This window comes from Varroa destructor, unplaced genomic scaffold, assembly GCF_002443255.2.
Source record: "Varroa destructor unplaced genomic scaffold, Vdes_3.0 BEIS01000003.1, whole genome shotgun sequence".
Classification (NCBI taxonomy): domain Eukaryota; kingdom Metazoa; phylum Arthropoda; class Arachnida; order Mesostigmata; family Varroidae; genus Varroa; species Varroa destructor.
In genome coordinates this window covers 53,946,179-53,972,908 of record NW_019211456.1, presented here as the reverse complement: position 1 = coordinate 53,972,908, position 26,730 = coordinate 53,946,179, and the positions used below count along the sequence as shown (strand labels likewise).

The window sequence follows — 26,730 nt, the reverse complement described above, 5'->3', positions numbered from 1 at the left end:
ATGAAATGTTCCATGAGGTGCTTAGGAGTAATAATATATGATTAGATCTCTTTTGTCAAACAAGTCAAAAAAACTGGAAAAGGCTGCGCCCAACATAGGATATGGATAGTAGGTAATGATAATAGAAAGCTGCCGACTCCGGTTGTCATACATGGCTTGCTTGTCTAGAAAGAGACAGTGATAAGGAAAAGGAACAAAGAATCCGATGCAAGTTTTACAACGGCTAACTATTGGTAACAGTGAGAATTTGCTGCGCTTATGCTTCTTATTTGCAGACCTAATCTCCTCCAAAGTATTACCGTGGCAATAAAAGATCTCGCAAGGCGATAACTGTAGACCAAGAGGAAGAAGATAAGGATTCACAAAGAAACCTCAACTAAGAAAAGATTCGATCGCTCACTGAAAATTATTGCTTTCAGAAAAATCTATATTCTTGTCAAGAAGGCGCACAACTCAACAAAAGCAAGAGCAAAGAGTAGATGATACACCTTAGCGGAACTTGGTTTAACCTCGCAACGTTTTTCCAAGAAGGGCAAACGATAAGAATAAGGGGGATACATTTTAAAGACCATGAAAGACATGCTAACACTGCTTTAAATATCAAGAAATTTCAGGGAAATTGTAACATGTGCTTTCCCAAGTGTTGGTAGTATGAGAAGCGCTTTTTAGTCAGGACCAAGTTTTAATACAAAAAAAGTGAGTGCCCGGAAGTTGGGTAACTACAGGAGTCACCCTATGGTGCGGATATTAGATGTGGAACTTGTGTAGGTTAAGCAATTCACCATTTATTGCTACGTGTGAAGAATATCTAGTTTTTAAATGACAAAAATCTAACAGTCGACATCGGGCATATAACCCAATAAATCCTACAATAGCAACAATCAACTTAAATCGCTAAAAACTGATGGTAAGTAACGTTCCTGGCAAAGACGAATGACGTGCGTATGCTAAACAGCTTCTTGGTAAGTGGAAACTTACTGCAGTCACGCTAATATATGTACCAAGCAAAGCAAATACAAATTGTTACAGCTGCGATGTCTAACTACAGCCATTGAGCTTCTAACGAAACAATATCATCGACCCTGTTATTCATATTTAACACATCGCTGAAGGAAAAGGGCTATATATAATAGTAACCCCTTTGGGATAATAGGAATCTGTAGCAATGCAAATCATTGCGTAATAAGCTGCACCATTGTATCTCCAGCTGCAGCGAAAAGAATCAAATGATCCGTATTATTGGATTTCTGTAAAAGTTAATGCAAATTAAAAATCAATATGATACGTCATAAGAGGTGTTTTGTCAAGTATAACGTTGAAGTCCAAAACATATTATAAAACGTGTCTATGTCTTGATCTTCGAAAAAAAAATATTATTTTAGCGCGATATAAGCAAGGGATGACAAGTAAAAAAAATGGGTTATACCAACGTAGTACGTAGTAACCAATTTGGCTTTATAATTTAGAAAATTTAAAAACATTTCTAGTTTAATTGCTAGTTCGAATTAGTAGAAGTAACTGTGCTGTTGTATGGTCACTAGTTTCAAATGGGCAATGCTATTAAGGTACAACCGCATTAAAAATTATAAACCAGTGCAAGAGAGAGGTATACAAGCTCCAAATCGTCACGTGGTGTATATCATTAACACAGAAGAGCTATTATTAGGCTGGCGAAATAGGTGAAGTAGGCAAACAAAGAGAAATTATTTGTGTAAAGTTGAGACCCAAACGAAGTTATAGCTGTGCCGTATTGCAGGTAATTTGACGCGAGCACACTTAACCGGCAAGCTACAGAAGCCTGCTATTTCTGCTAAACAAAGGCTTTGGGGTAGGAATTTAGCAAAAGATTATTAGTTAGCAGAATTTGTAGCCATATTTAGGGGCTTTAGTTAGGTTTTCTGTTTATTATTTTTATGTAAACAAATCTTCAGAACCATCTCCTTTTAGATTTAGCACAAAGGACGTGCCCTATCAGGAGTTTGATCAGGTGAGCGGATCTTGCTAGACTTACCTGGGGTTTCTCCAACAGGTACATTAAACGGAATGGCAGCTATAAAAGCAGTTATTAATTTTAATAATGATGGTTCATTTCCCTAAACTCCTCATTTTCCTAATTATAAATATTTAGTAGTCATTTTTACGCCGTCGAGATTTGAATCAATGTGACAACGCTTTTAAGTTTCGGTTACCATGGCAACGCACTCAGAAAGATCCCTCAGACCACGCTGCCCTCAAGAATCACAAAATTCTTTATCTAAATTATTACAAAGTTTGCACTCTTTTTGGAATTATAGCCTGAATCCTAAAAAAGAAATGTCAGCATGATCAAGACGATTTCAAAGGTCGTCTACGGTACACCTAGCGAATGGAAATCCTGCATGTTAGCATGCCTGGGAACAAAAGAGGAATGGCGTAGCAAAAGGCAATACATTAAGGGATATACGCTTTAAAATTTGGGGATAGGTTTAAAAGAATCTGTCAACCTATAGTAAGTATCGTTCAAATATACATACACCTGGTAACCAAAGTTGCCAAAAAAAGGATGGAGCAAACGTTCTGCGATTTCAATGTAACACATGTGCTAAGATGTTCATAGCACGTTACGGCATACACGGAAAAAATCTATGCCGTGTATATATATGATGATATTCTCTACTTCCTAGACGACTATCATATTTGTAAGAATTGAATAGAGAAATAGGTCGATCTTATAAAATGAAATATTGTTAAAGGGAAATAGAGGCTAATAAAAAAAAACATCAGTGAGTCCGAAAGTGAAGGATAAGCAGAGAAAGCAAAGAACGGGAGTATAAGCAAGTTTTTACCATAGTATGGTTAATGGTATGCTAATGTTTATTATGTACCAGATACGTAAACGGTGTCTGAGCAGAAATTTCATTCTGCTTTCTTTTCATACAGCGAGCAAAAAACAAAATAAGCCCCACATGCACAAGTAATCATTCCATATCCTAAATTAAACAATCGATTAATATATTTTTTTATAAGCCTGCTTTTTCTCTAACCGGGGACCCATGCATCTGTTTTCTCCTAATGACGGGATGTCCTGTCATAAACTACAATGGAGATCCTCGACAAAGCAAACGTCATGTAATTAATTTCATGGGACTCTATTTGCGGAAGCGGTAAAAAATAAACGTAAATGAAGCTAAGACTAAATTGAAATACCGCTACTACTACTACTACTACTAATGATAATAATAATAATAAACATCAGTTTTTTCCTCCACCCTTGTTCTTCAAATTCATCCGATTTTGCATCCAACTTGTTTCGTTTGGCGTGTATTACTACTAAGTCTTATTGGAATATACATAAAAAAAAATCTAAAGTTACGCGTGAGAGATAAGCTATTCGAAGCATTGCAAGATAGAAATTAACAAACGGTATTCAATATACAAGTGGAACAAAGCTGAATTATAAGTATGTTCATTCGAATGTATAAACGATGTACAGTGTGCTAGTTTAAACGATCATTTTGAAATCTTTTCTTGTAGTTCGTATTGATGAGCTACAGTAAATACACTTCTTTAGTGATATTCAAGAAGTCTGATATATGGCAGCAGAAAATAGATTGTAGAAGTACTAATAGAAGTTATCGCTTTGCGCCCTTAAGATCGAAGGTCGCCGCTTGATAGCTGATTTAAGGTCCATAACAAAAAATAAAAAATATATAGTTTAATCCTGTTTCTATTATCTTAAGATGACTACAGTTTACTGGCATATGTTCAGTCGTACGTATTCATTATTAATTTCAGAATGAGTTTCATAGCACAAGGCTGTATGTGTGCCTACCGATCGAGTAGAATAATAATATTTGGCCTTTGTAGAACATGCAGAACGCCCAATACGTGGCTCCAATGTAGAATATGGCGTCTCTCAAAAAGGGCCTTTCCGTGATCTTGAAGTTTTGGGCTAAACAAATGCTTCCAGTCACTGCGCATGTTACAAAAATTCCTAGTAAAAAGCAAATTAGCAACAGTCAATTAAACTCAGTTAACGACATAACAAGTTAATTGTTGTGTCATCTCATTTCCAGTACCACACTGGACTGTGTTTTTGTAGAAAACGTTTACATCTTTATAAAATAAAATCTACCTTAGGAAGCTCCTATGGATCGATTCGGCTAAGAACATTATATCTTATCTCTCTAGCCACTTTCATGAAATAATGATGAAATAAGGATTAATTTAGTTTGAAGGCTAAAATAAAATCTGTCACAACTGAAAAGAAGTGCCTTCAAGTTAGGCTTGTTTGTGCGCAAAAACTAAAATGAACTAACCAGCTCCGAAGAGTTCACCAATAACTAATTCCGGTCTGGCTGACTGTACACCAGCTAAAGATGAGATGATATCTGGAGCTCCATTTCCAAATGCTAGAAAAGTCACACCCTGACCGGTGCGAAAAAATGTATAATTTTCTTAAGAATTGTGAGAGTATGATACCTATTATAGGCATAATGCTTTTACTATTTAATTGTTATTAAGCAATATCACATTTAAAATAATGTGATAAAAATCTGATATAGCGAGTTTTAAAATAAACTCGCTATAAGAGTCAGGTAATTTAGTTTGTAATAAAAGAATAAAAGAAACTAGCCTGCAAATCTATTCTTGCTTCTCTCAGAAGAAGTTTCACCCGTAAACAGAAACATATAGTTCTTATCAAACTTAACTTACTGCGTTTTTCCACCATTTCGTTACCATTGTCTCCATCACCATTTTAACGCTTGCCATGCATACATATATATCGCTTATTTTGTTGTAATAAGCCCATAGCTTCTGCTTGGCTAAACGGCCTCCATAATAAAATCTCATTCGCCTCGTTTATACTTTATGGCGACCGCTTAGGGTTCGAATATTTTTAAGCATATTAATATTTATCAAAAGCAACATGTTCTTCTAAAGTATGCGGGAGTGTCTTAGAAGAACAGCTAAAAATAACATTTTCCAAAAAAAACATGCTCGATGATCTGAAATCGATTATGGTTTCGTTCTAATGCAAGCCATAGTTGTACAAAAAAGAGTAAAACTGAAGCACCTTATTATCTAGTAATTTCCAACAGTGCAAACTCGGCACAAATCCGCTGGTGTTGCTGGTCATATTTTCCAGTGCCATCAAGTTTTGCATACCATTGGATTCCGGATGTTGAGAACAGAAAGCTTAGGGAAGAGGAAATGGTACCAAAGGTTTTTTCAGACAGCTCTCATAGCTCTCGGACGGTAGAAAAGCACGGCGAAGGCCGAATACCAATTTATCAGGGACTGAACTGTTACTCGACGAGCAGAAATTCAAGATTGATCTCTACACAGGATTCTTTAGCAACTCCAGCAGAACCAGCCAGTTGACACCAACAAATGTAAATGCGCTTATGTTATCTAGGTCTATTTTTGCTTTGAGTTTGCCATGTTTGGATACACTGTTAAACTGATTGACTTGGTAGTAGCAAGACGAACGGGATCGAAGCATGTCAAATCGTTTCCTTATAATATAGCACATTTTTCGTTAAAACGAATATTCACTTAGACGAAAAACATCTTCAGTTGTTCATAATATCTATTTGGTTAAAAAGTCAACCTCAATTTTTATGTCTAGAATGTACAGACAAATGTATTGGTAAACCTGTATGGCGAGTCATATGGAATAGACAAACGAGGGACACAGTTTTAGTTTTGATGGACAAATTCTGCAAAAGAAAGTATCCGTTGTTGGATTTCAAATACTCTGCGAGTTGGGTTAGCTAGTCACAAAGGAAATTAGATACGAACTTCCGTACCAAAAAAAGCTGCGCAAGATGTAATTCTAACAGTTTTTAGTTTTTTAATGCAATGAGAGTGTTCTCATAAAATTGTCTATTAGTAATGATCGTTCTAATTTTTTTGACAGGAATATTGTAGAGGCGAGACGATTTTCTCATCAAAAAATCGCACAACGAATTTGTTTTCCTAAAGTAGAACGCTAAAACTCCAAAATATACTGTACCAATATATTATCTTTAGATAAGTACTAACGTAGTATACAATTAACATAATCTATTAGTGAAAAAAATTAAATATGCTTTGTCAGCTAATTATAAAAATGTATTAGCAACAGTGTACAAGTTTAAGGGTTGAGCGGATATTACTTCAGCTATTAGACTGTTATCGTTTGCTAAACTGAACCGAATTTATCCACTGAAGATCTAAAGAGACTTCGGTAGGTTTTCATATAATACTTTTATATTTAAGAGTATAAACTTAAACGGCTTACATCGTGTCAAAGATACGCTACTATCAACAGGATAAAGTATAAGACAGCTGCTTTATGGCACGGATAGAAAGATCTAAATACAGCTGACGTCGAAAGACAAATAAAAATAAACTATTTCTCTTAGTCAGCCTTTGAACTCCATGAAACAGCTACAAGACTAAAAGCAGTTATTTTCTATATGTGTAGCTCAGAGGGTTTACAATGAGATTCTCTTGCGGTTTTCCTGTTCGTTAATTTAAGAACTGGAATCGTTGACACTATATTCAGATCAACTTAAACCATGTAATAATTTCTACTCGGGCAGAGTCAGCCACAGTTATCCAGCTGCATTTATTATATAGCCGCGGAAGTTGGTCGCCTTGGTAAATTCATTATATTAATCCAGTAGCAAATTTCATTGTTGTTGATTTAAATTTCCAGTAACTTTACTGCAATTATTCTTTTACCTAATGCAGTTGTCCTAATATATAAGCCTGTAATTTAACTTGTAAATGTTAATCAAGTTACTTCAAATTGTAGCTTATTAAGACTCCACATTTAAGCGGCGTTTTAGCTTAACACTTACACTCAACTTAAACTAAAATATAGCTTGGGCGCGTACCTTCCCGATTACTGATATGCTATTATAACTGTCCAGTTACCCTCTTGCCGCTTTCCCGTTCTCCTATCAGAATTGCTCGCTACTTGAATTACATTACTGCAATGATTCCATTAATTTTTCATGAACTATTCATTTTTTATTCCACGGGACCTGTTATTTAAAGTTTGTAAAAACTAAAAATCAGTAAAAGCTCACGCCATCATGTAGTATTTACCGGTTCCTGTTTTGTCTGTGTATGATTGACTGATTTGCTTCATTGATCCAACGTAACCCAAAGTCATCGCTATAGAAAAATATCGCTATAGACCACATGATCATTGTATGTTAAAGTTACTTCTCTTACCCCTCTGCAGATATGCTATTATTTTGTTTGAATTGCCGTGTCCTGACGACAATATGGCGGAGACACGAAAATTCGAGCCTTTAGGGCTAATTTTTACTGGAAGTCAAACTTTGCTTAAAATAACATTTTAGCTATTCAACAACTGAAATAAGTCTTTACTTTTCATGATCGCTTCCCATTCCTTCTTTCGCCTATAATAAATTTAATTCATAAACGTAATCCACACTATACATAGCAGCCATAACATTGAGAGCTCAAACAAGGACACTCATTGTTTGTATGGAGAAGAACGCTATTTAATTTAATGTTAACTTCCTTATCTTGCTAGAATAAAGGTCAATACAGATAAGCTGTTATATATGAATGTAATAAAACTTGATATTGGTATGAAATTCATTTTAATGTCGAAGCAATTGCAATATGCTCAGAAATAAGACACACAACCGACTATCTATTAACAGATATTTATGTACAAAGAGCTGCAAGAATACTTACGGCGATATTTTGTGAGAGTCGAAGAGTGTTTGATATTGCAATCAAAGCTGGCGTTAGACTAAAATGTTGCAAATATGGACGCAAAAATCCGTTAGTATTAATTAAACACAATAAAGATTATAATATTATCACTAATTATTCATATATATATATATATATATATATATATATATATGATGTTTACTTGATATTTTTATAAGCAAAGAGCATTTGGACTTGAATAAGAATCACCAGATTTCTAGAATCACTTTGATAACGCTATTTATGGTAAATAGTGTTCAAAAACGAACTGACATACTCACAAATCATCGGCTGTAACGCCAAGACCGATAAATAGGATAGCGATCCATAGGATCTGCAAAAAAAGATTTTAGTTAGACCTACAAGCCTCGGCTATTACGCCTCGTTACTAATACCAGTGTGCGTTTACAATGGATAAAACTATAAATTATTGAAATAGTTAGAGGTACGATTAACGACGTGAACCTAAATCACTTTTAATCTGAAATGATTAGATTAATGAAAAAGGTAATCTTATGGTATAAACACTAATGAAAATTTCAGTTAACCAGGAATCGCAGCAGAATGTGCATTTTGAGATTAACATTTGTTTAATACGGTTAGTATTGATGTGTCTGAATGTACGTGAGTCTCAGTGGTATCTAAGTACAATTTTGTTAGCATGACTGCCTATGGTTGCTGTGACGTATAAATTAGGCAATATATAATGGGTGATTTAATGCCCTAGCGTGACGTTGCAAACATACACATAACGATCCATGAGTCATGAGTTACGGGCTAGTGGTCAACTTCTATGCCGTAAAATTAAAGAGCTTGTCAATGTTAATGCTTATAACAATATATGGATGCTATATGTGTACGTGCACGAACCTGTAGTGAAATTTTAGCTATTTGAACAAAAAAGCAGCCAAATTTTGATTTGATCGCGTATGTTAAACCTTAGATACTGTAGAGATCTGGTAGGGTTTCTGATGGAAGACAGATTTTGAGCCGCATCTGACCTATATAGTTCTGTATTGGTTTAGATTTGTCTATATCACTATACAAAGCTCTGCCACAAATGTTTGACAAATACGGCTACCGTGACTCATTACAAAATTATGATTCATTTTCTACTCAATTTAGGGATGCGCAGACATCTTTACTATTGTTAATCAAAGTATAATGGCCTTTATGAATGTTTTTGAATCTCGCTTTTGTAAGATGTTATCGTCTGATTTGAAGCTAGTACGGTAGGAAGAATGAAAGACAGACCTATAATATATACATATATATATCATTCAACAAGAAGACATCAACGAGTGATTTTAATATCGAAATCATGCGAGTTTGTGCATGAGCTGATTACCTTCGCAACGCGACCACAATAGAGCGTGTGCAGCATTTTCTTGGGTACGAAAACATGTGAAGGCGTTTCTTTTAGACCATAATGCTGAAATACTGTTGTTATGCTCGAATGCTGAGCATAAGGCGCGTGTCACAACTGCGTACTTTTATTAAATTCCTTCATCGATTCTGTTCTGATAGGTCAGGGTTGAAAATTTTAACAAGCCGTATAACTTCAATGAGTACTTTTAGTTAGAAGAGGTGACGTTAAAAATTTTGGCTTCCCGTTAATACTCCAACAACGTTTAATTTAATTTTTTAGGTAGAGCTTACCAAAAGAAGAAGTGCAGGCACCACTTCTCCTGATCCGAATCCACAGTAAACAAAAGTTGAATACTGGATGTAGTTCTCATCCTCGTGGCACTCTTCAGTGTTTTTAATAAACTCACATTGGAGATGATGGGAATAATTATGCACCAACTCGCACTGAAATTGTTAAACTTCCACTTAGCTAAAAATTAAAACGCAGCTCAAGCGATATAACAATATCTTGCCTAAAAGAAAGTAAACGTTTTCATAAAATGGATACATTTATTAATAATTGATAAAGGCACATAACAGAAGTTAAATGACAGAATTAGTGAATATATGTCCATTTGTTATGGTTGAAAAACATTTTGTTACTACACTCAGTCGTAGAGAACCATAAATGTGTTGTAGTTCATGTTGAAACCTTTTAAGTGGTGTGGGAGGCGTTATTCTTATAGACGGTCCGTTAGATCTGCTTGCATCTTATAGAACTCTTACTCAAAGCTTATATCAAACACAACGTTCAATATTTTTACAACAGCCGTGAAAATAGCTCATGATTCTATACACCTGGCCTTTCAATGAACTTCGTTGAGCAACGGCACTATAGCTCAGTATTTAATAAATGTTCGTCAATCAAGGCGCTCTTGTGGCTGTAAAGGCAGATGCTCAAATGAAGATTCGCTTTATTTTCTAAAGAACTGCCTTTTCACGTGAAATATTTTTTGGAATATCGTACCGTAAAAGATAACATTTGGAGATACAAAAATGCTTACTTTGATTGACCTGATAAATTTAACGGCAGTCTGTATGGTTTAGCAGCCTAGAGTTTTTAAATGCTGAAGTAAAAGCCAGATTTCCAATGAGAAAAGCCGCTTTGCAGATGGAAATTGTAGTTGAAAAAAAATGTAAACTCGCGTAATTTCGTCAAGTTAATTAAAAACCTCGTGGAGAATTTTGTAACGACCTTTAAAACCAGTTCATACTGCTCCAGTATTCGGTTAGTTTAGGCAAAAAGTTATGATGCGGAAGAATTTGGAAAATCACGTTAAGCGGTGATCTTTTTTTTATTTACATTTTATAAAATGCATACTATATACACTCTAAAAAAAATAATCTCTTCAAAAAACAAGAATTTTGAAACGAGGCTATCGCTATCTATTTCTTCTGATACTCATTTAGTCGGAATGTAGTGATGAGATTTCATAGATTTATTGGTGCTTAACTTATCTTGGAAGACCCGCGCTTCATTTTTCCTGTACAAATTTTAGCAGTTCGCAATTTAAAACCACCGGTTGTAATCTTGGACGGAAATGGGACGCAGCTGCGGGGAATTTCCAATAGACCGCAGCACGTAAAATCGGCTTGAAGGTTATTAGTGGAGAATTATTAACAGAATAAAATGCATTTACTACTTCTTCATTGATCATGTTACCTTTTTCAGTCAACTACATTAATTCTTGGTTCAGACAGCTTGAGTTTTTCGCCTGCGAACCTTATAACATCAATGTCAGAGTAATTTCTTCGATTCTTTCTAGCTCTTTCCTGGCATGCAAGCAAAATATCAAAGAAAGATTTACATACGATTTTCATTAGGGCTATTTCACAGAGGTCACCCCGTTTTATTCGTTGAAGTAATGAAGTGAGAAGTTAGCAAATAATTTTTAATAGTTTGTAATAAATTATAAATAAAATCTTTTATATTTAAATTAATTTAGATAATATTAAATTAGATTTAATTATTAATTATTTAATTAAGTTAGATTTTATTTATTATATTGATTGAATTTATTTCATCAAAGTGATGTGCTTTAGCCACACTTCATATGGTATCAACTTCACTGCACTAACTAAGCCCTATATGACATAGTTTAACACATAAATATAGGCAAAGCCCCATGTAAAGAGTCATTCTGGCTTCTTGTATACCACATCTAATCGTAGACTCGATTAAAATTATATAGGAAAATATGTCATTTAAAGTAGTTTGTTAAAGCTTGTCCTAAAAATACTCAATGTTAGTTTTTTACACAAGTTTTTTTAAAATATATTCGATACCGTATATAATAGTTTAGTATATTTCGCAAGCATATGTATATCAGATTCATTAGGACAGAAACTTGGCGACTTGTCAAGGCATTTGGATAACGCAAAATATTAGTCATAAGAACGATCAGATTGATGGTAGGCGCTTGATTCTTTATTTAGCACCACATGGGACCAGCAATCAATGTACTATATTTTAAAAAAGCTTATCAACATAACGAGGATCGTTTGGTACTGGTTATCATTTGCTGCAACTTATGGCTGCTCTGAAGGGCACAGTTTACCAGTACCGCTGGGCTCACTTAATGGGAACACGGTTGTTAATGTTTTCACGTCGAATCACCTATCAAGACTCACTATAGAGGACTTGATCGCTGTTAAAAGCAGATCGCAAATCGTTAGGGACAACAACAACAACAACCGTCGCTTGAGAGGGAATTATGACAGATACCGTATTTTGATATTTAAGGGAGTTAAATTCCCTGTGAAGTTGCTAAAGCAAGCGCAAAGGGTCCATTACTGGTAAAGAGCCTGGGCTGCAAAAAGAGGATCGTTAAAGCCAAATTGTGGATTTAGTTGTCCATCCTTTAGCTAAGCTATAAAACTAATACTAGAATTAGTTGTATATATACATGAGGTTTTGGCTATGATCTAAGAGATCTGAGGTATATCCAAATTCAGATATTAGAACTTCAAGAAGCCTACGAGCCTCCACCCGCAGAGGACGTGCCTTTTGTTTCGACTCAAATTTTTTTGTAATCCGCTCTTGACGGAGCTTGCAACTCAAATATATTGACGTGTCGGTCCCGCTTAACTTTAGCATTAATTTGATTAACCTTTTTTGTGATTGATCGACCACTATGAAGAGCATCTCTTACATTAAATCCCCAGAGCAAGAGCGACAGAGCCATTTTTAGGTTCTTTTTTCCGACGGTGGTCCTTGACCAACAAACAACGCAAAATCTTTGTCGGCCTGGGCGGAATTTAAACACTTATCATTATAAAATATCGCGAATTTTTGCAGAAATTTCGTTCATCGTCAAAACGTCCTGTCTTAAGTTTCAATGACAGCATTCCAAAAATTTAGCACATCCATTACAATCCGGTCCCAACTTTCAACCGAGGTTGACCCGATGCAACTCATATTAACTGAGATACGGAACCTTCATTCCAATTCATCGTCGATCATACAGGAGTTTTAAGAAAATGAAAATGTTAATGTGAATCCACAAGAAATTGCCATATATGATGCTTAAACTGTCACCTCACTCCAACAATAAATCAAAGTTCCCCAATAAATAGCGCGTGTCGATTGTATTAGAAAACCATTTGAATCGCACTATTACATTACACAAACACCACTATCTTAAATAACGCCTAGGTGGTTTCAAGTCCTTACGCGTCTTACGCGCAAGCCGTCACCGTCTAAAAATTGTCAAACTAAGTTTACTTGACTTTGGTATGTATGAAGCACACAAAGTTATTTTGTCTGAATATCTGAATTGAAGTATCATGGAAACAAATAGCACAGTGTTGCTAAATTATGCTACTAAATACAAATATACAAAAAACTATGGTAAAAAAACTATGGCGACAAAATTTCAGTATATGGACATTGTTTTTTAGAAGTGTTTAGCAAAGAAAAATAGGATCGATTCTCCCCATTATTTAAAAATCTTTATACACTTTGGGTTCTCAGTAATTGTGTCCATTTTAGCTGACGCCTATTATCACACGTAGATCATCTGAAGAGTGAAAGAACCAAAACTCTAGGTCAACACATTTACTTAGGTACTTAGCTTGAAATATTTGGTGTAGTATTCACTATTGCGTGGATTGCAGTAAATCGGAGTGGGTCATTAATACAAGCACATTGTTAGCAATATTTGCGATTATGCGCTCATTATATATTATTTTACCTATTTAATATAACATCTGTATTCTTACCCCGATACGGAAAATCCACATGGATGTAGCTGTTCTAGCTTGCTTCCATTAACGGTTTGCTAGCTTGTATCAAATTGAGCTTGAGCAACAATTCGCGTGCTTAGACTTTTCAGACTTATATAGTCTATTTCCACCAATTGTCGTTTTCCGGCATGGGCAAATGTTTTCTACTACCTTAAAGCTATGCTTCTATATTGTGTCCCTGTTTTCTACACATTCACATAAGAAGTAGACGAACATTGTAAAAATTTAATAGCAAGGTTTAAAACAATTTTCGTTTTAGACGAAATATATATGAACTTCACTAATCAAATATTGACTAACTTTGGACATTTCGATAGCGCCATATTGATTGAACTTCGTTAGTACACTAAATATAGCTTCCCGTAGAAAAGATTGTACGAAACAATTTTGAGACGATACGTTGGCACAAACCATGTGCTAAGCAAACTTCTGTTATACTAAAACGACGTAAACCCTCTTCTAAGCATGAGCTCCACGATTCGCGCAATCGTCGCAGCACTGCAGATAGTTACGTCACATCTTCAAAACACCTTCTTTCAATTTTGTGATTGCAGTTATGATTTACTCTTATTCCTTATTTTCGTAGTGTCGCTATAACTTTAGCTTAGTTTCCGCCTCTCAGGACCAAGTGGAGCATATGCTGGCAAATGATGCCTACATATAGTGCGAAGCACGGCGCAACTTTCTTTAGCAAAGGTGTACACTAAGCTATCATACTATGAAGTTCGTGTCGGTGGATAGAACCTCTGATCTTGTTGCTTTCCATAAGGGAAATGATCATATACCACGCTTCTGAATCAGCCAAGAGGAAATATCTATTCGGGTGATACGCACAGGCACGTTTCCACATTGAAAGTTCACCTGTCGACGTGGCAATGCCGTTCGAAAACCTATTGCACCACAAGGCGATCAGTCATTCCCACCCGCTATCGCGAGCCCAAATGCAGTCCGCTGTGCTCCGAAAACGCACGCTACTTCATACCGAGCGCAGACTAACGTCAATATTTGCTTCTGTTTTGTGACAGACGTCACTTAATAGGCAGTCACAGTCAATTGCTAGACCCACTCGCTCCAGGTGATGTAGCAGTTGTGTGTGAATGGTAACAATTAAAGTAAATCCTATGACCATTTCACAAAAAAACAGCGGCGTTTGATGATTTTTTTTCTCTCCGATTAGAATTCTCGAACTTGAAGCTGATAACTCGTAAATTAAGAGACTATCGCGCTCTTTTGGTGAGACGTCTGCTGTCATTACTATATCATTGAATTATACATATTGAATTACCCAAGTTCGCCTGAGTGATGGTTTTGTGATTGTTGAGAAATAATGTACTCTGATATCCTAATGATAATATTTGTGGAATCACGACCCGATAAATTATAGCTTTGGCAAACAGATAGGGTGGTTATTTCCTTTTGCCAAAAAAATAAAAATACACCTTTGGCAAAAAAGACATTTTTTCTTTGATTCCCCGGTTACGCTTGTTTTTTATGAAGGCCAAAGTCCTTAAATATGAGCGTTGACGCATTTCAGTACTGACCACCAAACACATCACCCCTGATGTTTAAAACTACTGGTCATTCTGTTTGTACTGCTTTCTTTTATTGACGTTATTTACAAAAAAAAAAAACCAGCTACACAAAGAAAGGAGCTATGTTATGATGAATAGCCTAATTAACGCTTGGAATATATGATGTAGCACGGATGTCTCTAAAAACAATTTGGTTTTTGAGTTTCGATCATCTATAAAAAGGACGCTCTGCACTCGATTCCTATGTTGTGCTTGTCTATTTTTGAGTCAAAGTTCTCAAAATGTAACCATTAATGTATGTGTCATATCTTGTTACCCCCCATTGATTAACTCCGGATGCTGTAATTTACCGATTGTTCGCACAATTTATATCGGAAGAATTCGATCGAATGTGTTGGTTCTAGTGTAACATATAACAGCCAATAAAACTTCAATAATGTCAAGGCTTTGCGACAAAATTAATATTTTAAGCCTACTACACACCATGCCGTGTTGTTCAAATCACATGTAGATAAGCCCTAGATTACGAACTGCTTATTGCCAGGAAAATTCAATTCTACTATTGTAAAGTGATCTTGCGAGGAGCATCTACTTGCGTATCTCACCATCTCTTTCATCGCACCTAAAAGCTGGTTTTTATGACTGAAGTGGATGTATTAATGTGCTTATTTATCTTAAAACCAGAAGAGCCGGTTGAACTCGTTCTTAGAAAACTCGATAAATATTAGGAAACATTTGAATTTTTGTGTTAGAAAGAAGGACGCTGTTGAGAAATTGAGATTGTCAAATCCTGGAAGATGATGGTAAATCACTTTTACCACTGTAAACAGCAGTATTAATTTTTCATTTCATTCATATTCGTTTAAGGTTTCAAATTTCAATGTAGTTTTCGGATTCGATGTAACCATTCAATTCAAATAATTCTCAGACTTGGTCCACAAGAAAATAATTTTATTTTATTTTTTAAACTTATGAAATTTTTGCGGATAGATTGTTCATAAAGTGCATGTCCAATATCTACATGACCTAAAACTCTTTACATTTCTTCTGAAATTATATTTCGCACTATGTGCAAGCGCTATATGCTAAAAATGCTCCAAAATAGTTCCCCACTAATAACGCCTAAGTGTCCTGAAAAGGCCAGCTGTGGATTGACGGTCAAGAACGTAATTTGATAGAAGATATGCATCACATTAATAAAGTTATTTACAATGATCGTATTTTGCGTATGCTTTTTGACATATTGAACCCCCTTCGAAGGAGGATAATTGTTAGGTTGGGCTATTTCTTCTAGCTTAGAGTACTAACTGTATGCGGACGAAACATCCTGAATTACTTTCTCCTTTTTTTTTGCATTAAAAAAATGTTGTATAAGAGGCGTGCCGAATACTGTTTTTTTGTCCTTAATAAATGTTGTTACGCCCGATACCGCCGTTGGTCGCTGCTTTAGATAGTTGCCTTTCTACATATCTATCTCTAAAGATCAATGTAAGTGTGATTTCGTGACCTGGATAGAAAGGCGACAATCGCCTCTGCAAAAGACAGTAGTACATAACGAAAGTATCAACAAAAAGTTTCTTGACAGAAGCAAAAAAATACACCAACCAGATATATATATATATATATATATGACCCAAAAGTTAGGCTTAAAATGGCCACTGTTACAATAGGAACTCACGTCCTTAGAAATAACTAATTTATTTTTTGGATTACAAAATTGAATGACATATTTGCTATATTTATAAATCATTTCATTAGATTTACCATATACCATCTCATATTACTGTCTACATGACTCTCATAATTATTTTTTTTAATTTAATCATTTAAGTAATGTTTATAGTGGCAGACATAGTAACGACTGACTGAATTCATCTACATTATCCATCGTATAATATAGTACTGTACATTGCTCATATAAATATATGGATAAACTTATTGTAATGATTTCTAATTTGAGATAGCTGCAAAAAATTGCTATAAAAGTACAGGATTTTATCGTCCGAAACTTATGTTTTTAGTGTGTGCTTATTCTCAACTCCGCCTTACATGGGAAGCCTCGTTTTTTGTACATTTGAAGGTTCGTCGATGATTTAGACAGCGCAAAAAATACCGATAAACCCACAATGAAGGTTAAAACAACGCTTACAGCATATGGGTTTATGTGCCACAAGCAATATATTGCTGAAAATTGCATTTTAGTCTATGAGTAATAATGAACTTCCAGAAAATCCGCAGTTAGTCGTAATAGTTGTAGGTTTCGATTGTAGTGTATAAAGTTGCCCACAATTGACAAAATATGTTTGTGTCATGTCTGCCTTTAGAAGAGGAATAACCAATAATTTAGAGAAGGAACAACCAATAATGAAAGTGTAAAGCTGTCGAATCAGTTCTCGCGGTTATTATAATTCGTATCTGCTACTTATTAGTATCTGCTATGTTACGTAATATTTAAAAGCTTTTCCTTTATTTTACAAATCCGTTGCCATACTTGTAAGTATCAAAGTTCTACTTCAAGTGTAGCATTAATTTAACCGTTTTTAGAGAAGCGCCAATATCAATAACTGATTGAACAAAACAACATGCCAAATATTCGAGAAAATATTAAATATAAATTAAAAACTGACAAAAAAAGAACATAAATAATTACAAGGGGTTGAGACTGAGTAATCAAAAAAATGTGCTGAGTTCAAACAACCTGAAAAAAAGCAATTTTTGTTTTTGAGGCCGAAAATCCCTTTGTGCTTCTCCAAAATCTATGAACCGTCGGATTTTAAACCCCTTTTCAGTCCAGTAACCTTTTTTCACTTTTATTTAATATTTTCACAATTCTTTGAATAAAAACATCTTTCATTTTAAGAAATGGCGAAACTGGATCTTTAAAACCAGTTCACTCACTGCAGAGTTCAAATTTCGCTAACTAAACAAAATGATGCCAAACGACCTGTATGACAAAGGAAGGAGTTTTAATAGAAAACAACAGATTTTATGTCTTAACTTGTATTTAATACGAAATTATAATATTTGTAATTCTAAATACACATATGTAAAATATGTGCGAAACGCCAGCGGCGTTATGCTTAGATACGTACGTCGATAATAGAAGAGACACTGAAATTTTTCCGATGTATTCGAGCTTTTTATATGTGTTTCTTACTCCAATGGTAGCTTATAAACTCAGTAATTATTAATACATTGTACTTTGACAAGCAGCAGATTATTATTAATGAGAAAAGGAAGCCGCTTAAACAAACCAAGAGAGCAAATTTGACGTTGTAAGAATAAGTCATAAGGATTCATGCATAGCAAGCACGTAATAGTTAATTTTTAATTCGTGAACTAAAAGGTTGCCATAAATCACCTATTTGGACCCCATTTTAAACACTTAAACTAGAGTAAATCCCTTATGGATTGCTTATTACTTTGGAAATCTGAGTATATGGTACTAACACAGAACGCAAAATATAAACATACTTATCGCATGTCAGATGCGTAACACATTGGTTGACTTATGTTTCTAATGAAAAATATTCCAACGTTTTTAATTCACGCGTTCATAAAGCTTGAGCGGGATATATCATATTACTATAACCTAGCTCTAATAAATATCTTTTTGGGTGGACCCAATGGACTATACAATGAACAAGGCATTTCTTTGGAATACTTCCTCTGTGTAAGCTTTACTTAATGTGTTAAAAATATGTATTTGACAAAAAATATTGGTAGCACACTTTTACCGACTAATACCTGTATGTACGAATTTTCTAATGTCAGTAAAAAGTGCAACTGACAATAATAATAAATTTTAATGAAATGTAATACTTGCGCGTACCGCAATGTGAAATATATTTGCGTTGAACGGATTAGCACTTTGAAGTTCGTACATATTTCCTTCTTCAAATACGAAAGAAAGCAGCAGCTGTTATAACTATATCGAGGGCACAAGGAAAAGCACGATCATGTAGTAGGCGACCTTGATAACTTTAAATTGATAGCGAAAAACTTGAGTAACAGAAAAGTTCTCACTTTTTGTGACACCAAGCTAGGCTTAATAGGAAGCCGCCCGTTCCTCGCTATACACTAGAACCGAGGACAACTAGCAAGAGCAGAGAAAATTCTATGTGCCACTGTGGAGGCTTTCGATAGCTAAAATTGCAGTTATTTTCTCACCAGTTCCCAGGAGATGCATGCCGGGAACCTATAGAGTTGTACGCGGCCTGAAGCGAGCAATAGCCCTGCGAAAGGAAAAATTATCATGTTACATTGGAGGATATAAAACTGTAAGGGCCACTTGGGAATCCCCCCTTAGGAATTGAGTACTACCGGATTATGGGAACAGCCATTTTAAAGACAGTTAGTAATGGAATTAATACCTGGGTAATAGATACGTAGTGAAAGACAGAGGGAGTAAATAGAAAAAGCTAACCTTAAAAGTAACTAGCCCACGTGGATTTGCCGAAATTTGCAATGACAGTGTAAGCCAAAGTTAACAGCGGCCGTAACGCAAATGCTGAACGACTTTTCGCGAAGAGACTGCTTTAACGTGGCCTACGAAGGTAACATATTTGCTGGCTGTCAATCACAGGAGCGGAAGCTACATTCGTTGAAATTGGTATTGAGTAACGATTACAAGTCACACTATACAAGATCGAGGCAATGTGACGACACCTAATAAATAATAGTAAATAAAAAACCACGTAAATTATATGTCTAAAAATGGAAAAACTTCGATAAGTGTGGATACCCTATTATGTGAAAAGGATAATGCCAAATGTAGGCTTAAGTTTTAGTTAGTGACATTATCAAACAATCAAGTATCATGTGCCAGGGAGAAGATGCTAATATGAATATGCGCCATTAATTACTTTTTATTATATTATAATTACAGTTAACGCGAAGTGAGGAAAACGGACCTTCCAAAAAGATCTATTTCCACATATTACAAGTGAAATAGATAGGTATTAAAAGTTCATCACAAAAAAACAAGAGTTAAGGCTAAGGACCATAAAACGAGGTACTGCGCATATAGCTGATAGTGGAGCCACTCCGTTGTTTCTCAACGATTCAAGGAAGACATTAGTTTAAAAAATGAACACAACTTCATTATCGATGTTTACCCATATGGTTCAAAACTTGGGACTTGCTTATTCAGTTTTCGTGCTCAAAATGCTCCCAACAATTTAAAAAAAAATAGGGTTTGTTGGGTTAGCTAACTATCTCTTTTGCATTTTTGCGTGTCCTACAGCGATATTTCTCGAAACATGTATACACGTACATTGAAATAAACTGGTATAGAAGCTTGGTATTATAATAAATAATTTTTAATCATTTAGGACGTAGGGTTAAGCTCGATACAGCTTATCGTAACTTGGTGGTAGAGTTGTGGGGTTAACGAAAGCATACGTCGCTTCCGCGCAATACAGGATTGAGGGCATCGGTTTGAGGGCACCAAATTAGAAAAGTGGATCAGGCAAATAGAGCATAGGTAACACGAGAAAAAATGCCTAAGAACGAAATAGTGCAGAAAATCAGAAGCTACCTTTAGGAGGCTGCGCTAGAAATAATAGAAACCTGTACAAGACATGTATTTAAGGAGAAACTGGGGCACCTTTTTCCGGAGGAGAAACTCAAGTCACTCGGGCAGTTCTTCAACCTCGTTAAAACCGGAAGAAACGCTTGGTAACTTCATATGAACCTAACCAGCATTGTTTGACAGAACGGAACTAAAGCTTCTAGTAAGCATACTATGACGACGAGTTTTTTTTGCCAGTTTCATTACAGTAACACGGCTTAATTTGTATGCAAAGTTCATCTGCCAAATCTGGGACTACTTGCCGGAAAGTCCCGACACGTTGAACAATTTTCATGATGGACTTGATGAGAACGTGAGGCGGCTATCAAGGATATACTACTTATATCTTACCGCACAGAGCCTCAAAAATGATTTTAGCTCAAGTTATTTTCGTCCGATTCCAAGTCCGATGCGGTACCATTTTAGAACCAAAATTCTTTGATGGGAGGCCACTTGTACTGTTGTCGGTGCGACCAAAGTACAAGTACGACAACAGTACATCATACAATGATCTTACGAGTCGCCTTCGCAAAGTGCGTTCAAACAAGGTTGAAAAATTGACATGCTTATGTGTGAAAAAGGTATCTTTTGTTGCTTCGATACACAGAGATGGCATTTAATGCTTCTGCGGCAGACCAGGTCATTGATGTTCATAAGCCTTTACCAAATAAATTTGCGAATTATTGCGAAGAAATCTTCGGAAATTACGCCATTTACCCGCAAACCACGTGCTTTAATGAAGCTAAATCATTTCAAACACTCATATAAGTAGCCACCAACTACCAGTTCAAAACGAGCAAGGATTCTGTTGTACACGAGCTCCCAGAACGGCAACATACGAAGACGCCTACGTGCCCGACGTGTGAGTCTGCCAAAAGACGGCCCTCCACTCAGGAGGTTCGTAACAGTTCCCTAAGTTATCCACTTGAACTGCATTGTCCAAACAGTTCGGATCGGCCGACAGACTCACGTCGAGTAGACGCGTGGTCAAACAAGTCGTTTCCGAATTGAAACAGGAAAGCATTAAGTCAACAGAGCGAGATATGAAAAGGCGGTGGCCGCGGGATAGGCGTATCATGCCGGATGGACCTGGCCGGGTGAAATGGAAATTGATATAAATACTTGTTATTACAATAAACGGTTTTTTAGTATTTAAGGAATAGCGTAAAACTGGACAGCGCCAGTATTTCAAACAAAAGCTATTATTTTCTACAATCCATATGAAATATGAGCTAAGGTCTTTTGATACGAAAATCTTTCATATAAAATTTAATTGAACTTATAATTCAGCATGGAAATAAACCAGAAAGCACGTAGTTAGATTGACAAATAGTTTCTAACTGTGTATATTCTTCTGGCCTTAACGTCTCCCTCGTTGTATTAAAGCGTAAAGTTGTTCTTTGCGAGTGAACATTGACAAAAGGTTAACATGTTAAAGTAATTGAACCAGCTAGTTTGTCAGTGAAAATTGTTATGTTACTATAGAAAAAAAAAAAGAAAAAAGATACATTGATTGGTGCTGGGAAGACAGAATAAGCTATAGCGGAAATAGCAAACCTGTTGGATAGGCAACAGCAAATCTATCTCTAGCGGCTCGGGAAGTGGAACCTTGAGATTACCGCCCTCTTAATAGCTCAAGAAGCGTCACGCGCTATTGCTGTAAGATAGAGAGGGAAGAAAGTCAGCACACGTCGGAATGCTTATAAGTAGAAATTCCCAGATCGATTGAAGCTTTTGGGATTCAGGTTTTCCACTATTCTGTACTTATGTCGAACGGCCGGAACTATGCAGTAGGTAAACATAGTGAGCCAAGATTGGAGTTTACGGTATGTAGTTCTTGTAATCTCACAGGTCTTGCGCATTAGCTTTTTCATTACTCGTAATGTTATCTGCCAATAACATCGAACAACCCTGTGTGGGCCATCTGATCTACGCCAATGGCAACACGTTAGTGTGGAAAGTTAAGGTGCCCATAATATCTCACTTAATAGGCACTACCATGCCTCCGTTATATTTAATTAATAACGCTGGGTATCCGCTCTATGCCTTTCGATAATAATCAGGTATCTTGTAACTACCAATAACTTTGATTATTCGTAATATGAAAGCTATCAATGAATAAACAATTAGTTCAATCAATGAATGAAAAGTCATGTATATCACTTAATGCAACGTAACAAAACTCACGGGGTTTTTGACATAAAGACATGGAATAAACGATGCGTTTAAATAAGAACGTAATGGAATCTCAGCGAGTTGACGAAAACTTTAACTTTTGTGATTCAATTGATCTAATTTCGAGGTTGGTTTAAAGAGAAAATAAACCTGTACTTTTCCACCTTTCCACTTTAACGTCCCCACCTTACTAGAAAATGTTACCAAATATTTAAAAAAAAAGTTTAACGAACAGTATAATGGACGCAACACTGAGGATTGGCTATAGCTTCCATTAGCAAAATCAGTTTAAGCTTTAAAAAAAAGCAGTTTAAGTTTAAAAAATTTCATACTTATCTTAGGTTGTACATGGAGTTCGTTGTGGTTGGCCAAGTATTTATTATTCATTGTTCGATTACAAGAATTAAAACAATAATTCAGGAACGTACAACTAGCTCTACCTAAGGACCTCTGTGGTAATCAAGCGACAACGTGGATGATATTACCTCACCATAAAGCCCAAACCCGGTGACTTCTTATAAAGCTTCCATAGGAAAGCAATCACAGGCCATTTTTTCAAATATGATTTGCACGTAGACTAAAACCAACTAGATCTGTCAGGTTTCTTCGAAACCATGTTAAACGCGCCTGCCTGGTATTCTTACCCATGTTGTTTGTAATTACCAGTTTTGCTTTTCTCTTTGTTCTGCTGCTCTGCATAGAAGCGGAAATGCCGCACTTTTCACGATCAGCAAGAGCCAACAAAGTCTGCCTTTCGCGTTCAATCAGAAGCCAATGAGGCAGGTGCGCACTGAGATCATTTGATCAATTGAAGGTATGCATGACACCTTTTATACTAGAGACCTCGAACCATGCAGGACCTGGCTCCTTTAAATGAATTAAATAATAGCAGAGCTAAAATGACAATTCGAAACGTTCAGGGCTAGCATCAACTACTCTGATGAACGGCATAGGAAGCTGGCTGTACAGCCGCCTTCCCAGATTTGGAATATATGTATATGTAAGCTAAACGCTGCACACGTTTTTCTATCCATAACTGTCAATTGATAACATTATAATAGTTAACTGAAGTTATTAAAAAGCGTTGAAACAATTGCTTACATAATACTTCTTCATTGCGGTTAGCTTCAATTCTTCTTCGAATCTCGAGTTGTTTTTTTTCACCTACACCTTAGTGAGAGAAATATTGTGCTCAAATATGGTAATGATTGATATATCCCTTGCTACTTCAAATCCTCTGCGCGAGTCTAAGTCATTCACTATTCGTAAACCGAGACCTGTTTTATGCTATGCTCAGGCCTCTTGTAATGATTGTCTGGCGTTCGTCGTCCACTTCGTGGGTGCATCTCGTCAGTCTTTTGGGCAATTCAAATTTGTCTTCTAGCGGCGTCGCGTTTATAGCGGTCACACTGACACCCTCTCTCTATATAGCTATAGAGCTATCTTCTGCTGTAAGTACATATGTATTCTCTAATTGATAATTGTAAAAACACACCACAAATTGGATGATCGGTGTTGTGGAGACCTATGATGAGACCGTGAGTTGCAAATTATTCGTGCACGATTAAAAAGGTCTCACATCAAGATTGAGTAACGAGTAGGAGATCGATTCTAGCCAATGAAGAAGATGATACAAATTTCAAAGAATTATCAGAACCTTAGCAGTTTTACTGGATAATTTTCAGTTTCACCGTTTGCTTTCTTGGTCCAATTTGAGAAATGCACGACCGTACTAGCGCACAACACTGTTCGATGTAGAAACCGTTTTCGGTGAAGCAATCAGCAAATGCTGCGTGTAACTGCAATTGATTTTTTTTACTTCATCTTTACGTTTAGTTCGCCGAGATTCATAGATCTATTTTTTTGTTTTTACTCGATCGAAGTATTATATTTCCTTTCCTCAAAAATGACCTTATCGGGCAGCTTCAATGTTAACCACTAGAAAGCTATTTACGTGACTTCTGATGAATTTGAGTGAAATTTTATTATATTTATTTGAAGAAAATGACCTAAAACATACGTATAACATTCGTGCCCGGAAAGGATGAATTGCGTTCCAAAAAGTATACATTGTGTGCGGTTATCACGACATTTCTTGCGATTCGTCAACTTCAGTCAAATAATGCCCATCCTATTCTCCTACCTATACCATATACCGACAAAAAAATTATGAAGAAGCATTTTAAAAAAATAGCGGCTAGAGACTGGCTTTACAACCTGCATAAGCTACTAAAAGGCTCAACAGAAAAAAAAGAAGTTTCGAGTTGTGCCTTGATATTACTCTGCGCGTAGGCAGGACAAAATATAGAACTGGACTATAAAGACCTTGGTAGAGAGATAGTGAAAAATCGCATCGTTTTCACATAAGATAACATGCCCATTTAATTATATCGTGCTAATAGGCGCCTGTTTCTATGTGAATGCATGACTTAGGCAAAATCGATAAACGCGGCACAAATAGAGCGGCTCTAAAATGTTTTACCAAACCTACCTAAAGAAAACGTACAGTTTCTGGGAGGCCTACAGGCAGAAAAAAAAGTAAAATTGATAGGCGTTTAGGGGAGCTGTAGCTAGCTTCCCGAAGTAGTAATTCGAAAGTTAAGAAATCAAGGAGGACACGCAAAGCCTGGCTTGGTACAGGATGCTATCAAATAACGTAGTACTGCATGCCGATGATTAGTAAAATATGCAAGTCTTTGTGTTGGTACCAGGAAGGTAGTGAAAATATCCGCTCAGGCTTATCTATAAGAGCAAAAGTAATTGGTTAGAGCTAGCAGAAATCTTATTTTTCACGATTGCGCTGTACACACCAAGTCACCAAGCATTAGTATGGAGATAGGTTGAATAGATCACCCAAACTTGCTCTTGGCTGCTGTCAGATTTATCCGTAGAAAGTTACAAAGAGTTCAATCAAAGGGATTCACTTCAAAAAGCTGCAAGTCTGCTCCCAATCAGCCTCAGCATACTTAGGAAACCTAAAGAAAGCAGTCACGGATGCAGTGTTAAATTATTTCAAATCATGCGTATTGTCAAGTTCTGCATATAAGTTGTATCACGTACTGGTTAAACGGACAATTACTGAAGACCAGTAAATGTAAGTCGAACTTACAAGAGACGCTAAATTTGGATTAAACGAAACAACACTTCTTGTAACAGACAGATATATCTGTGATAGCCTACATTTGCCATTGTATTGATAAATAGAATTGCAAGAGGTGTTATATACAAATTTTCTAGCACCGTGTTATCTCCCGTATTTCTACGAATGTAACGAACGAAAAAAAAAAGAAGTCGAACGAAAATTTAAGTGATGCTATTATATACGAATATCATGGTGTCATATTATACATTGTTCGTGTTATGCCAATATACGGGTTTATAGAATTATAAGGACAAGAGACACTAAACATTATATTTAGGTGTAAATAAAATGTGTTATTGAAGTAAAACATACCGAGAATGTCACTTTGCGAAGAATGTGAGCAGAACAACTGACATATTCGAAGTTTCGGTGACTACCGTATTAGATTACAATATGGTCAGGTAAATCAAATCCTGGAGGTTGGTATAATTTTCTTAGAATATAAAATTAAATGGTTAGAAATAATTTTTTTAAAGTTATGTTTGATTTTAAGAAAATTTGTAGGAACCCGTTATTACCAAGTGTCCGCCAAATTAGGCCTCACATCATTCGTTAATAAGCGAAAAAGAAGAAAAATTCGATTATTGTAGCCATAATTCGACTATAGCTTCATAGCACCTAGCATAGCAACAGAGGCAGCCAATTTGTAAAAAAAAAAAAAACAGTAAGACCTTTGATTCTCCAGAGGCATATGCTCAGTCAGGACAGTTAAGATGCTTTGAATTTCGGTTACCCGACCTGTAGAAGCCAATAATTTTTTATTAAATGTATGAAGTGGAAGGCAATACACAGGACGTTCGATGTATCTTATGATCGTGCTTGAACTAAAATGAACACCCCAACATTCCTGCTATGCTGCAGCTTCAAAACATGTATGATGTAACGGCAGCTTACCTTCTTTTAAAAATTGCTTGATAGACAAGCAAGAAAAA

General features: G+C 35.9%; 1 protein-coding gene across 9 annotated transcripts in view; it reads right to left on the bottom strand.

The window, feature by feature from the left end:
• Positions 1-19,209, bottom strand: part of LOC111246744 (mitochondrial sodium/calcium exchanger protein-like) — a 44,754-nt gene extending 25,545 nt beyond the window's left edge. For 4 of the 9 annotated variants that reach the window (XM_086983041.1, XM_086983039.1, XM_086983040.1 and 1 more), the window contains exons 1-6: positions 19,080-19,209; positions 9,385-9,537; positions 8,007-8,059; positions 7,705-7,762; positions 4,299-4,407; positions 3,812-3,973 (exon numbers count right to left, since the gene is read on the bottom strand). In XM_086983041.1, the coding sequence (XP_086839167.1) occupies positions 3,812-3,973; positions 4,299-4,407; positions 7,705-7,762; positions 8,007-8,059; positions 9,385-9,537; positions 19,080-19,166 (622 nt within the window). In that variant the 5' untranslated portion in view covers positions 19,167-19,209. Of the gene's footprint in view, positions 1-3,811; positions 3,974-4,298; positions 4,408-7,704; positions 7,763-8,006; positions 8,060-9,073; positions 9,209-9,384; positions 9,538-13,353; positions 13,563-13,788; positions 14,130-14,211; positions 14,323-18,741; positions 18,804-18,935 lie in introns of those variants that run through there. The other 5 variants (XM_086983042.1, XM_086983043.1, XM_022796858.2 and 2 more) reach the window with 5 other exon arrangements.
• Between the last annotated feature and the right edge of the window lie 7,521 nt (positions 19,210-26,730).